The sequence below is a fragment of the Mobula hypostoma genome, chromosome 5 (genome assembly GCF_963921235.1).
Source record: "Mobula hypostoma chromosome 5, sMobHyp1.1, whole genome shotgun sequence".
In the NCBI taxonomy this organism is placed as follows: domain Eukaryota; kingdom Metazoa; phylum Chordata; class Chondrichthyes; order Myliobatiformes; family Myliobatidae; genus Mobula; species Mobula hypostoma.
The window spans coordinates 75,027,875-75,043,385 of NC_086101.1; the positions used below are offsets into that span (position 1 = coordinate 75,027,875).

A 15,511-nucleotide genomic window follows, 5' to 3' on the forward strand; every position below is an offset into this window, starting at 1 on the left:
GTGTTAGCCATTACTGCTCTGGGAAAAAGATGCTGGCTGTCCATTCTATCTGTGCCTCTTATCATTTTAAACATTTCCATTAAATGACCTCTCATCCTTCTTCACTACAAAGAGAAAGGCCCTAGTTAGATCAACCTTTCCTCATAAGGCATGTTCTCTGATCCAGGCAACATCCAGGTAAATCTTCTCTACCTCTTCTCTATAACGCAGCAACCAGAACTGAACACAATACTCCAAGTGTGGTCTAACCAGTGTTTTATAGAGCTGCAATGTTACCTTTTGGCTCTTAAACTCACTCCACCAACTAATGAAGGCCAACGCACCACATGTTAACCACCCCATCAACTTGTGCAGCAACTTTGAGGGATCTATGCACTTGGTCCCTCTGTTCCTCCACACTGCTAAGAATTCTACCACTAACCTTGCACTCTGTCTTCAAGTTTAACCTTTCAAAGCAAATCACTTCACACTTTTCCAGATTTAACTCCATCTGCCAGTTCTCAGTTCCATTCTGCATCATATCAGTGCCCCATTGTAATCTTCTAACTACATACACCACCACCGATCTTTGTGTTATCTTCAAACTTACTAACTCACCCTTCCACTTCCTCAACTGTCATTTATAAAAATCACAAAGAGCAGGAATCCCAGAAAAGATCCCTGTGTAATATATATATATTCTCCCATATATCCAGGGAGAATATGTTTGATCTACTGCCACCCTATGTCTTCTGTGGGCAAGCCAACTCTGAACCCACACCGCCAGGTTTCCCAGGACCCCACGCCTCCTGACCTTCTGAAGGAACTTCCTATGGGGAGCCTTGTTGAATGCCTTATTAAAATCTAGGACTAAAATCATCAGGACAGAAAGGTCTCAGCCCAAAACGTTCACTGTTTACTTTTTCCCCTAGATGCTGCCTGGCCTGCTGGGTTCCTCCAGCATTTTGCGTGTATTACTGGTCATCCTCCTGTTCTTCATGTACGTGTAGAATGCCTGGGGGTTTTCCTTAATGCTCCTCGCCAAGGCCACTTGAAGCTCAGATTTTGGATTTCAGATTTCAGATTCAGATTTATTTATCGCACGTACATCGAAACATACGGTGCAATGTGTTATTTTCATTAACAACCAGAACACCCAAGGATGTGCATGTCATCACACATTCCAGCCCCACCATAGCATGTCCATAATGCTCAGCAGAACACAATAAACAACAAAGCAACAACAGCGAAACATGCTCCGTTCCTCTCCCCTCCCACTCACCCACATACAGAGTCATTAAGGCCGTGACAGGCCATCTTCTTCAACCTCCTACGTACTCATGGGAATGGCAGACACTAGGTCCCTGTAGCCAGTTTCGCTCAGTGGCAAGTATACTCCAAAGTGCAACACCTTGCACAGCAAAACTAGCAAGGCTATGGAACATCTGTGGAATTTGTTGCCATGAGTGGCTGTGGAGGCCAAGTCATTGGGTGCATTTAAGGCAGAGATAGATAGGTTCTTGATTAGCCAGGGTGTCAAAGGGTATGGGGTGAAAGCAGGGGACTGGGGATGCTTGGAAGAATTGGATCAGCCGATGATTGAATGGTGGAGCAGGCTCAATGGGCCGAATGGCCTACTTCTGCTCCTATATCTTATGGTCTTCTGGTCTTATTTTATGACTAAGCTGCAGGGTGACTTTACACAAAACTACAGGAGGGATTTGTTTATTCTGAATGTCAAAATGAAGACGGAGAGGTTCAGCAGAAAATACAAGTTAGAGTTTAATTTGTATGCAAACTTATAAATTTTCAAGCAATTGTTTTGCGAATTATAGGAAGACTATAGAAAAGTGGTTTACCAAGGTACTGCCTGGATTAGTGGGCATGTGCTATAAGCAGAGGTCGGACAAACTTAGGCTGTTTTTTTTTGGAACAGCACAAGCTAAAAGGAGATCTGATAGAGGTTTGTAAGATTGTGAGAGGCATAGATAGAGCAGACAGCCAGTATCTCTTCATCCAGGTTCAAGAGGTTTGAGGCGCAACAGTAATGTAGCAGTTAGCCAGTGACCCAGTGTTCAATGCCACCACTGTATGTAAGGAGTTTGTTCGTTCTCCCCGTGAGCGCATGGGTTTTCTCAGGTGCTCTGATTGCCTCCCACAGTCCAACACATACCGGTTGGAGGTTGATCGCTCATCGGGTGTAATTGGGTGGCATGGGCTCTGTGGACCAGAAGAAAGAAAGTCTCATTCTGAAGGGCAGGCATTTATAGTGAGAGGAGTAAGTTCAAAGGAGATAGACGGAACAGGTTTTTATTTTACACAGAGACTCCGATTCAGATACATTTTTTGATCTCGTGTACCTGGAAACAAACAGTGAAATGCATTGTTTGCAGTAACCACCAGCCCACCCTAGGGATGTGCTGGGGACAGACGCAGGCGATGCCACACATTCTAATAGCAGCATTGCATATCCGCAATGCTCAGAAGATCAACACAGAACGCAAGAAGCAACAAAACAACGGCAAAACCAGCCCCTTTGCTTGCTCCCACCCATGTCCGTACACAGTCCTCCAAACCCAGCACAGGCTGTCTCTGCCCTCCAGCCTCCAGTGGACCCATGGATTTGCTGTCATTGATCTTCGACTCAGGGCTCCGGCCATTAGGCCTCACAGGCTCTCTGGACTGTGCTTCCGCGAGTGTTAAAGAAGGCAAGTCTGACGTAGGCATTTATGACGCTCTTTGATAGGCATATGGATATGCAGAGAATAGAGTGATATGGACATTATGTAGACTAATGGAGTAGTTTAGTTAGACATTTAATTACTCCAGAACAACATGATAGGCCAAAAGGCCTGTATCTGTGATGTATTGTCCTATGTTCTCTGTTTCCTAGCACAAATCTAACCAATTGTCTTTGACCCTCCTTTCATTAGCACTGGCGGCCCTCCTCCTTTCTTTCCTTCCCTATCTTTGCTGAAAAATGTAGGAATACTTAATGTCCAATCGTGCTCCTTCTTTCAGACAAGTTTCTACTATTGCAACAATGTAATTCTCCCATCAGTGCCTGTAGCTTACTAACTTTATTTAGCACACTCCACACATTCGTGTATATACAGAGTTAATTGCCCACCATCTGCCACAAGTGGAACTTCCTGGTGGCCAAACATTTTAATTCTGATTCGCATTCCAGTTCTGATGTGTGGATCCATGGCTTTCTCATGCACCAAGATGAGGCTGCCCTCTGGGTGGAGCAAGAACAAATCTCTTTCCTACCCTTCCTCTATACCTCACTCTGACATTTCACTTCTTCTCCCTGCCTATTACTTCCTCCTGGGTCCCCTCCTCCTTCCCTTTCTCCTATGGTCCACTCTCCTCTCCTATCAGATTCCTTCCTCTCCAGCCCTTGACCTTTCCCACCCACCTGGCTTCATGTATCACCTTCCAGCTACCCCCTCCCCCTCCCCCCACCTTTTATTCTGGATTCGTCCCCTATCCTTCTCAGTCCTGAAGAAGGGTCTTGACCCAAAATGTCGACTGTTTATTCTTTTCCATAGAAGCTGCTTGACCTGACTTGCTGATTTCTACCAGCTTTTTGTGTGTGTTGCTTTGGATTTCTAGTATCTCCAGACTTTCTCGTGTTTATGATATTACGTTATATAACTTTCACTGATCCTAGGAAAATACTTAGAACATAAGAATATAAGAAATGAGAGCAGGAGTCGGACATCTTGCGCATTGAGCTAGCTCCCATATTGTATTAGATCATGGCTGATCTGGCCATGGACTCAGCTCCATCTACCCACCATTTCCCCATAACCCTTAATTCCCCTACTGTGCAAACATCTAATTCTGCATTAAATATTTATTTATTTATTTGAGATACAGTGCGGAATAGGCCCTTCCATCTCTTTGTGCCATGCCGCCCAGCAATCCCTCAATTTAATCCTAGTTCAATCATGAGACAATTTACAATGACCAATTAACCTACTAACCAGTATGTCTTTGGACTGTGGGAGAAGACTGCAGCACCCGGAGGAACTCCACGCAGCCACCAGGAGAACGTACAAACTCCTTACAAGCAGTGGTGGGAATTGAACCCAGCTTGCTGATACTGTAATACGTTGTGCTACTGTGCTGCCCACATGAAGTATAATGAGGTAGCCTCTACTGCTTCCCTGGGTAGAGAATTCCACAGATTCAGTACTCCCTGAGAAAGAACAATTCCTCCTCATCTCCATCAACTCCCCTGAATCTCAAGGTTATGCGTCCTAGTTCTAGTCCTACCAGACGAAACAACTTTTCTGCCTCTATTTTATCAATCCCTTTCATAACTTTATACGTTTCTATAAGATACCTTTCTCATTCTTCTGATTTTCAACAACTGTAGTCCCAGGTAACGCAATCTCTTCTCATTGGCTCTCCTTAGGAATCAATCTGGTGAACTTTTTCTACAATCTTTTCCCTCGTTTCCTGTAGTAATCTGGCATATATTCCTTTCAGCTCAAGAAACATATGTATCCAAATGTTTGACAAAAGCTCCAACACTGTGTCTTTCTTAAACTCTACATGTTCCAGCACATTGGCTTGTTCTACGCTGACCTCACATTCAATAAAGTCCCTCTCACTGACGAACACCAAAGCAAAGTATTCATTAAGAACCTCACTTACCTCCTCCTGTTCCAGGCATGTGTTTTTGCCTTTGTTCCTGAGTGATCCTATCCTCACTCTAGTCATCCTCTTTTTCTTCATATATGTGTAGAATACCTTGGGGTTTTACTTAATCCAACTCACCACGCCTTTTCATGTCCCCTTCTAGCTCTCTACAGTCTCTTCTTCCTGGCTTCCTTATAATAATCAACAACTCTGCCTGACTTTTACTTCTGTAATGTTAAAGTATGCTTACTTCTTCCTCTTGACAAGGTGTTCCAGCTCTCGTCAACCATGATTCCTTTGCTCTACATCCTTTTACTGTCTCAGGGGGACAAAGCAGTCCAAAACCTCATGCATATACTCCCTAAACAACCTTCATATTTTCACTGTATGTTTCCCTGAAAATTGTTATTCCTAATTTATGTTCCTGCCTAATACCATCAAAATTAGCCTTCCCCCCAATTAAATATTTTCCTATATTGTCTGCTCCTTTCCTAGGGAGTTGTTGTTACAAGGTGAAAGGTCAGAGTAATTATTCCCAGAATGTGGGGGTGGGATCTAAAACCTGACGGTGTAGTTTCAAAGTGAGAGGGGAAAGGTTTAACATGGACCTGAAACAAAACTTTTTCTGTATAGAGGGTATGGGTATATGGAACAAACTGCCAAGTCAGATGGTAGAGCTGGATACAGATACAACGTTTGAAAGGTATTTATGCAGGTACATGAATGGGCAGGGTTTAGAGGGATGTGTGCCAAACAAAAGCAAATTAGACTAATTTATAAACATGAAGTAGGTGCTAGAAATCCAGAGCAACACACATACAAAGTGCTGGAGGCATTCAGCAGGTCAGGCCGCAACAATGAAAATGCATAAAGTCAATTTTTTCGGGTCGAGACCTTTCTTCAGGACTGAGAAGGAAAGGGAAAGACACCAGAATAAAAAGCTGGGGGGAAGAGAAGGAGGATAGTAGAAGGTGATAGTTGAATCCAGGTGGGTTGGAAAGATAAGGGGCTGAAGAGGAAGAAATCTGACATGAGAGGGGAGTGGACCATAGGAGAAGGGGAAGGAGGAGCAGACCCAGGGGGAAGTAATAGGCAAGTGCAAAAAGGTAAAAGGTCAATGTGGGGAGCAGAAGAAGAGGAGAGGGGGAGGAAACTTATTTTCACAGGACAGAGAATTGGATATCCATGCCATCAGGTTGGAGGCTACCCAAACTGTATAGGTGTTGCTCCTCCTAATTTAGATTAACTTAAGTCATCAACTTGGCCCGAGGACCTGTTTCCATGCTGTATAGCTCTACTAATCCACAAGAACTTGTAGTTTACTATAATCTTAGAGTTGAAAATACAATTCAATATGTGGCTGCATCTTAAGACACATATTTGACTACTAAGGCTAAAATATTAATGTGCTAACTTAAACATTTCCAGATGATTTTTAATGATTATTTCATTTTAAAAGTAAATGACTGGAGACTATTTAGAGATGACACTGGAAACTGTACAGAAGTCACAAAACATTTGACTTTAATCTAGTTGCAAAATTCATGAACAATATTCTTTGTATAGATCATTGCTCAATTTTGCAAATGCTAATCCTGAGACTTATGATTAGAAATATTGTAAAATTAGTAGATTGATAAAAAATGATTCTAGCAAATGAATTTAAAAATTCAGATTCTGCAGTTCTTTCTGGAGTATTTCCATTGATTAGAAATAAGTGTAAATTAACATTTTATTTGCATTTATTCCCAGATTTCCAACTCTAACTTTTGGGAGTACAAAGCATGCGTGTGCCTATAAGAATAAAAGGTAAAGTTAACAAGTGCAGGAAACTTTGGTTTTCAAGAGATATTGAGGCCCTGTTTAACAAAAAAAAGGAGGTGCATTGCAGGTATAGACAGGTAGGAACCAAAGGGTGTTTATGGAGTATAAGAAATGCAAGAGAACACTTAAAAAAGAAATCTGGAGGGCTAAAAGTAGGCATGAGGTTGCTCTACCAGATAAGGTGTTGGAGAATCCTAAGGGCTTTACAGATATATTAAGAGCAAAAGGATTCCAAGGGACAAAACTGGTCTTCTGGAAGATCAGAATGGTAATCTATGCGTGGAGCCAAGCGAGATGGGGGAGATATTAAATGGATTTTTTGCATCTGAATTTGTTTGGGAGACAGAGAGAGAGTCTATGAAAGTGAGGCAAAGCAGCAGTGAATTCATGGACACTATAGAGATTACAGAGCAGGGCTTGACAAGATGTTCCCTCAGACTATGTGGGAGGCAAGTGCAGGGGCCCTGGCAGAAATATTTAAATCATCCTTAGTGACAGGTGAAGTACAGGAGGATTGGAGGATAGCTAATGTTGTTCCACTGTTTAAGAAAAGCTTTAAGAATAAACCAGGAAATTATAGACCAGTGAGTCTGACATCAGTAGTGGATAAATTATTGGAAGGTATTCAATTGGACTGGATATATTAGTATTTGGATAGACGTGGACTGATTAAGGATAGTCAGCATGGCTTTGTGCATGGCAGGTTGTGTCCAACCAATCTTATAGGGTTGTTTGAGGAATTTACCAGTAAAGTTGGTGAAAGCAAGGGACTGGATGTTGTCTACATGGACTTTAGCAAGGTCTTTGACAAGGTCCCGCAAGGGAGTTTGGTTAAGAAGATTCAGTCACTTGGCATTCAAGATGAGGCAGTAAATTGGATTAGACATTAGCTTGGAGGGAAAAGTCCAAGCAAGTGGTCGTAGATAGTTGCCTCTCTGACTGGAGGCCTGTGACTAGTGATGTGCCGCAGGGATCAGTGTTGGGTCCATTGTTGTTTATCATCTATATCAATGATCTGGATGATAATATGATTAACTAGATCAGCAAATTTTGGCTGTCACCAAGATTGGGGCACAGATGACAGTGAGGAAGACTGTCAAACCTTGTCTAGGGATCTGCACCAGTGGGAAAAATGGGTTGATAAATGGCAGATGGAACTTAATGCAGACAATTGCGAGACGTTGCACTTTGGGAGGACAAACCAGGTGAGCAGCAGGGCACAGAGGACTGTGCTGGAACAAAGGGATCTGGGAATACAGATCCATAATTCATTGAAAGCAGCACCACAAGTAGGTTGAGTCATAAAGAAAGCTTTTGACACATTGGCCTTCATAAATCAATATATTGAGTACAGGAGTTGGAACGGTGTGCTGAAGTTGTATAAAACATTGGTAAGGCCTAATTTGGAGCATTGTGTTCAGTTTTGGCCACCTACCTACAGGAAAGATATCAACAGGATTGAAAGAGTGGAGAGAAAGTTTACAAGGATATTGCCAGAATTTGACGGCCTGAGTGAAAGGGAAAGGCTGAAAAAATGAGGACTTTATTCCCTCGACCATAGGAGAATGAAGGCGGATTTGACAGTGGTATACAAAATTATGAGGGCTACAGAGAGGACAAATGCAAGCTAACTTTTTCCACTGAGATTGGGTGGAACTACAGTTGGAGGTCATGGGGCTAAGGGTGAAAGGTGAGCATGAGGGGGACTTCTTCTCTCAGAGGGTGGTGAGATTGTGGAACAAGCTGCCATTGCAAGTGGTGAATGTCCGATTTCAACAGTTAAGAGAAATTTGGATAGGTACATTGATGGAGGGGGGTATGGAGGGCTATGTTCCGGGTGTTGGTCGATGGGAACAGGCAGATTGGCATGAACTAGATGGGCTGAAGGACCTATTTCTGTGCTGTAGCGTTCAATAACTCTTTGAGTCTATTGATTCACTCACTGATTCACTTGACCATAAGAGTCCAAAGAGTTGTAGGTTCGGGGTCCAGACCACCAGGCCAGGTATCTGAACATAGGATCCTGTAGTATTGAGGGGCTGTAATAACATCAGGTATGTTGTCTTTTCAATTTAGTATTATCATTCAGCTTGTGCTGGTAGTACAGATCACAATTTATCCCTTAACCGCATGACTTTGTGTTAGTATCCTGTACTCAAACTGAATGTTAAACTGAGTACAACAGTGCCACCACTACAGAAATATTTCATTGCCTTTAAGGCATCTTGGGACATTCCAAGGTTGTCAAAGGTGCAATAATAATGCCACGTTGCTCTTTCACTTTGCCTTCCCTCTGCTAGGTCCTCTATATTCAATGACTCATCTGTGTTAGTTATATAAAATATTATTGAGTCGGATATAATGAGTCAATATGATACGAGGAACTATTACAATTCAAGATTCAAGATTCATTATTGTTTTATTCATTTTCTGTATACAGATGTAAGGAGAATTGTTACTCTGGATCTGATGCAGCACAGAAAAATGCAAAAGATAAAGAACACAATACAGTAACAATTAAAACACACACGATCAACATAAATACTTAAGATAGCTTGGATACATAAATCGATTGTGTGTCTATAACATGACACTTGGCTGTACATAAGGTGACTGATGGGAAATAATAAAGTAGTGATGGAGTTAGTGGGTGGAGGTGGTGATCAGATTTAGATTTAGATTCAACTTTATTGTCATTGTGCCGAGTACAGATACAAAGCCAATGAAATGCATTTAGCATCTGACCAGAAATGCAAAGAATAGTGTTATTTACAAAATAACAGCAAATAAAAAAAAGTGCTACAGCACATTTCTGTCATTTACTGCTTGGGGAAAGTAACTGTTTTTGAGTCTGGTGGTCCTGGATGCTACATAGCCACCTCCCTGATGGGAGAGGGGCAAACAGTCCAGGAGTAGGCTGTGTGGGATCCTTCATGGTGTAACTGACCCTTTCCTGGCACCTTTCTGTATATATGACCTTGATGGCAGATAGGCTGGTGCCACTTTTGACTACCTGATGTAGAGTCTTCATGTCTGCCAAAGTGCAGTTTCTGTCCCAAGCAGTGAAGCAGCAGGTTAGGATGCTTTCTACTGCACATCTGTAGAATGACGACAGTACGGATGTACAAAGTTCAGCTCCATATAACCATATAACAATTACAGCACAGAAACAGGACATCTCGGCCCTTCTAGTCCATGCCGAATGCTTACTCTCACCTAGTCCCACCGACCTGCACTCAGCCCACAACCTTTCATTCCTTTCCTGTCCATATACCTATCCACTTTTTCTTTAAATGACAATATTGAATCTGCCTCTACCACTTCTACTAGAAGCTCTTTCCACACAGCCACCACTCTGAGTAAAGAAGTTCCCCATCATGTTACCCCTATACTTTTGCCCCCTAACTCTCAACTCATGTCCTCTTGTTTGAATCTCCCCTACTCTCAATGGAAAAAGCCTATCCATGTCAACTCTATCTATCCCCCTCATAATTTTAAATACCTCTATCAAGTCCCCCCTCAACCTTCTGCGTTCCAAAGACCTAACTTGTTCAACCTTTCTCTAACTCTGGTCCTGAAACCCAGGAAACATTCTAGTAAATCTTCTCTGTACTCTATTTTGTTGACATCTTTCCTATAATTTGGTGACCAGAACTGTACACAATACTCCAAATTTGGCCTTACCAATGCCTTGTACAATTTTAACATTACATCCCAACTCCTATACTCAATGCTCTGATTTATAAAGGCCAGCATACCAAAAGCTTTCTTCACCACCCTATCCACATGAGATTCCACCTTCAGGGAACTTTGCACCATTATTCCTAAATCACTCTGTCCTACTGCATTCTTCAATGCCCTACCATTTACCATGTATGTCCTATTTACAAGGTAGAGGTGTAGGTGATCTTTAATGGTTGTATATTGTTCTGGGACCATGAGAGGATGTGTGAGATGTGCACTGCCATCAATTATAAAATGAACAGATTTCATGTTAGCAACAGGAACTGCTAAATAAATCCTGTCATCTCTCTTCTGTTCATTGATAGTAGTCGTCTACGCAACTGGAAAATGTCATTTACTCAAAACGCCGGCGCTGCCGGTCCTACACAGGCGTAGTGAATGTCAGACGGCAGCATGTTGCGCAGGCGCAATGGGGAGCCAGGACCTGATGGAGTGCTAGGACCTCGGGCTGGTGCGCAGGCGTAGTTTTTTTCTGTGCTGGTCGGTGAGAGTCGGAGGAGCGGCGGGCTGGTGTTTAGTTATTCTCGGCCTCGCTAAGATGGCTCTTCCCACGGGTCATACGTTTCTGAGCGGCAGCTCGTGTTAGGATATAGTGTTGCTGCTGCTGCTGCTGCTTCGGAGACGGAGTTTTCACCCGGTTGTTGGAACGACCCGGAGAGGGGTTTTCGCTGTAACCAAGCGACTAACAGCAGGCCCCGGGCTTTACCGGACTTGGTGGCTGGCTAGACGGTTACTACATTGCCTGGAGAATGGGAATCATATTCACCAAACTATGGAGACTCTTCAATCACCAAGGTGGGCCAGATCCCGATGATATCGGGCTCACTGAACACATTGCTATTGGACTCAGCCAGTCAACCTCTTCGGTCATTTGGTTTCGGCCAGTTGCCGTGCTGTTAATTTAGTTATCACACCCTTAACTTGATTTCCAACTGAATATCTGCCACATGTATTTCACTCTGTCACTACATCCAGTGTATTAGATCAAATTTATTCAGTGTCACAATTTTAGATCCATTCTCTCTGTCATATTTCTATCAGATTAACACAGTTTTGCTTGGTATCCGTTTCTTGGTATCTCCAGATTTTCAATGAATAATTCATCCCCTTGAAATTTCAGACTTAATAATTTACTTCAGACACCCAGTCTTACTCAAATTGGAGGGAAAACACTATTGGCTAGTCTGGGCTGTTTAAATAATAGGACATAATACTTTTTGCGATATGTGCATTTTATGTATTCTTAGTCCAGTGTCTAAATTTTCCCTGTGCCTTCGAGTGGTGAGTTTGAGCTTAAATCTTTTTATTTCTCACAAAGCTTAATTTCATTTCTGTGGCCTTTTTCTCTAATGTCTTCAAGTCTAATCTCCATAGAAAGAGTGCAATCAGTGCTTGTGTTTTCTTGATGCTGGTTGACTTGCATAGAACCTCTTTTAGAGTCATTTCATGCCATCCCATTTTACAATATCTATCCACTGCTATCTTTAAGAACAAGATATCTATTGTTTTGCTGAGCCTCATTTTTCAAAAATATAAATAACTGTTGTTTTTGGGGATGTAGTTTAAAAAAAACTTATTTTTGCAAAGTTTTCTATGGTGTTTGTGACTGACACCATCTTATAGGTGCAAGTGCAGTTCGGTAGACCATAGTTCATCTAATTTGAGCATTCTGTTTCATGAGTTCAAATACATTGTCTTCTGTTTGTCTACTGCTGAGCTAATCATTTTATTTATTTCTTTATTTATTGAGACACTGCACAGAATAGGCCCTTCCTGCCCTTCGTGCTGCCCGCAAACCCCAATTTAACCTGAGCCTAATCACAGTGTAATTTACTGTGACCAATTAGCCTGTGTCTTTGGACTGTGGGATGAAACTAGAGCATCTGGAGGAAACTCCCGCAATCACTGGGAGAATGCATACACTTCTTAGAGACAGTGGCAGGAACTGAACCTGGGTCACTGGAGCTAACCACCATGCTACAGTGCTGCCCTAATGTTACGGTAACTCTTGGGATGATTTGAATCTTTGCTTTTCCATGCGCATGTCATAAATTCTGAGTAAAGATGTACAAGTCCTCCCCACTTAACAGGGGCATCTTCATCAGCTAGGGAAGTGGGCTGAGGAGTGGCAAATGGATTTCAATGCAGATAAATGTGAGGTGTTAACTTGTATACAACCCATACATACGAGCAAGTGGTTGGGAGACAGTGGGATAGATTTGCCAGCTGTTGCGGTGAAGAAGGCGTATAAGGAACAACTGTTCACAACTGCAGCTCTAATTTGCAAGCTGTTCAGCTTATGAACAGTTCACAAGGATGAATTTCTGTCATAATTTTGGGATGAACCTGTTCGGATTATTTGATAGTGCTTCCTGTGGTGAATGGACAGAGCATTATCAGCATTGTTTCTGTTAAATTAAATTCAGTTAATTTGTTTTCATAAATGTTTGGAGAGTTCCTGTATTTTAGATGGGATGGTGAGAGTGCAGCTCAGTTTTGGTGTGCAGCTTCGGTTGTATAAATATATGGGACATTTTTTCTTAAAAGTTAATCCCAGTGAGAATGTTTCTTTCTCATTTAATGACTGTTTTAAACATGGCACCTTTTGTGCAGAGTTCCAGATGACTTGGCCAAGAGCTCTGGCATTCCATAAAGTAGGTGGAACACTGTTCTATACTGAAATGATGTGAAATACTAACAGTAATAACATAAAAACAGTCTTATTTCATGCATTAGCATTTTCCAAAAATAAACTTAAAAATGAGTCATAGAGCAATACAACGTGGATACAAGCCTTCGGCCTCATGAGTCCACGCCAACCAGTGTGAACAACCAGTTAATGCAAATTTCCTGCATTTGACCCAAATCCCTCTAAGTCAGGGATTCCCAGCCTGGGTTCCATGGACCCCTTGCTTAATGGTATTGGTCCATGGCATAAAGAAGTTTCAGAACCCTTGCTGTAAGCCCTGCCCCTCCAGGTACCTAACCAAGAGCTGCTTATACCTGTCTCAATCACTACTGGTTGCTTGTTCCATGTACTCACCACGTGCTGGGTGCAGAAGTTTAAGATTCAGATTTACTTAGGTGCGGACATGCAGATATCGGCCCTTTGACTCACCCAGCAGACTCTGAGATGTTGCCCCTAATGTAGCTTTGGTCTTCTCTACCTTGGAGAAATGTCTGTTAGCATTCACCTTACCTATGCTTGACTTAATTGTAAACATTTCCATAGGTTGCCTCTCATTCTCTGTTCTAAATAATGAAGACCCAGCCTGGCCACCCTCTCCCTATAACTCTAACCCTCTAGTCCTGGCAACATCGTCATAAATTTTTTTCTGCATCCGTTCCAGTTCAACCACATCTTTCCTATAACATCATGACTAAAACTACACAGTACTTCAAATGTGGCCTCGCCAATGACTTGTACAACTGTAATACAATGTTTCAACTCCTATGCTCAATGCCCTAGCTGGTGAAACCAACGTCCTATATGCCTTTTTCACCATTCTCTTCACCTGTGTTGTGGCTTTCAATCAACTATACACTTGCACTCCTAGGTCCCTCTGTTCCATTACACTCCCTAGTGCCCCACCATTCATAATATGTGTTCTACATTCGTTTGACTTTCCAAAATGCATCACCTCACACTTACCTGTATTGAGATCCCTTTGCCGCTCCTCGGCTTACTTCCCTCGCTGATCAAGATCCTCTGGTAATTGACAATAATCTTCTTCACTATCATCCACACATTTACTGATCGATCCTTGTGCATTCGCAGATTAATCATTTATGTAAATAATAGTAACAATGGTCACTGATGCCTGAGGCACACTACTAACTACTGGCCTCCATTCCAAGGAACAGCCTTTAACTACTACCCTCTGCTTCCTACTTCCTGAGCGAGTTTTTATTCTACTTCAGAGTTCCAAGTCAATATTATTAAAGTACATATATATCAACATATACAACCCTGAGATTAATTTTCTTGCAGGCATTCATAGTTAATACAAAGAAACGGAATAGAGTCATTGCACAAACATGCACAGCAAAAACAAACAACCTATTTGCAAAAGATGACAAACTGCAAGCACAGAAAGAAAAAACAAAATAATAATACATAAGAATAAATATTGAGAGCTGTAGAGTTCTTGAAAGTGAGTCCATAGTTTGTGGAATCGGTTCAATATTATTGTGAGTGAAGTTATTGCCTCTGGCTCCAGAGTCTGATGGTTGAGAGATAATCACTATTCCTGAACCTGGTACTGTGGGACTTTAGGCTCCTCTACCACCTTCCTGTTGGCAGCAGCAAGAAGAGAGCGTGGCCTGGATGGTAGGGCTCCTTGATGATGGATGCTGTTTTCCTGTGACAGCGTTCCTGGTAAATGTGCTCAGTGGTGAGGAGGGTTTTACCCATGATGGACTGGGCTGTATCCCTACTTTTTGTAAGCTTTTCCGTTCAAGGGCATTGCTGTTTCCATTCCAGGCCCTGATGCCACCACTGTACATCTATGGAAGTTTGTCAAGGTTTTAGATGATGTGCTGAATCTTTGCAAGCTTATAAGAAAGTAAAGGCATTGCATGGCTTCCTTATAAGGTCACTTAAGTGCGGACCCAGGACAGATTGGTTGAAATGATGATGCTGAGGAATTTCAAGTTGCTGACCCTCTCCACCTCTGATGCCCTGATGTGGACTGGCTCATGGATCTCCAGTGTTGTCTTCCTGTGGTCAATAATCAGAGGATATTGCTGAGAAGTTGTTGTGACACCACCATGCCAGATTTCCAATCTGCCTGCTCTATACTGATGCATCGCCAACTTTGATTTGGCAAAACAACAGTGCTGCCATCTCCAAATTTAAATATGGCATTGAAGCAGGGCTTAGCTTCACGGTTATAAATGTAAAGCACATAGAGCAGGGGGCTAAGCACACAGCCTCATGGTGCACCTGCGCTGATCATGATTGTGAAGGAGATGTTGTTGCCAAGTGAGGAAATTGAGGATCTGGTTGCACAAGGAGGTATTATAGTCAAGATTTTGGAGCTTATTGGTTAGTATTGAGGCCAAGATCTTGGAGCTTATTGGTTAGTGTTGATGGGATGACGGTATTAAATTCAGAGCTGTAGTCAATGCAGAGCATCCTGATGTATGTATCTTCACTGTCTAGATATTCTAGGGCTGAGTGAAGAGCCAATGAAATTACATCTGCTTTTGACCTGTTGTGATGGTAGGCAAATTAGAGTGGATCCAAGTTGCTTAACTAGCTTTTCCTGGATTCCATGTGACCTAAGCTCCCAGACTAGCCTACCATGTA

General features: G+C 42.3%; 1 protein-coding gene across 1 annotated transcript in view; it reads left to right on the top strand.

The window, feature by feature from the left end:
- Positions 1-10,663: 10,663 nt before the first annotated feature.
- Positions 10,664-15,511, top strand: part of arl5a (ADP-ribosylation factor-like 5A) — a 46,952-nt gene continuing 42,104 nt past the window's right edge. The window contains exon 1 of the mRNA XM_063047532.1: positions 10,664-10,995. Coding sequence (XP_062903602.1) covers positions 10,950-10,995 — 46 coding nt within the window. The 5' untranslated portion in view covers positions 10,664-10,949. The remainder of the gene's footprint in view (positions 10,996-15,511) is intronic.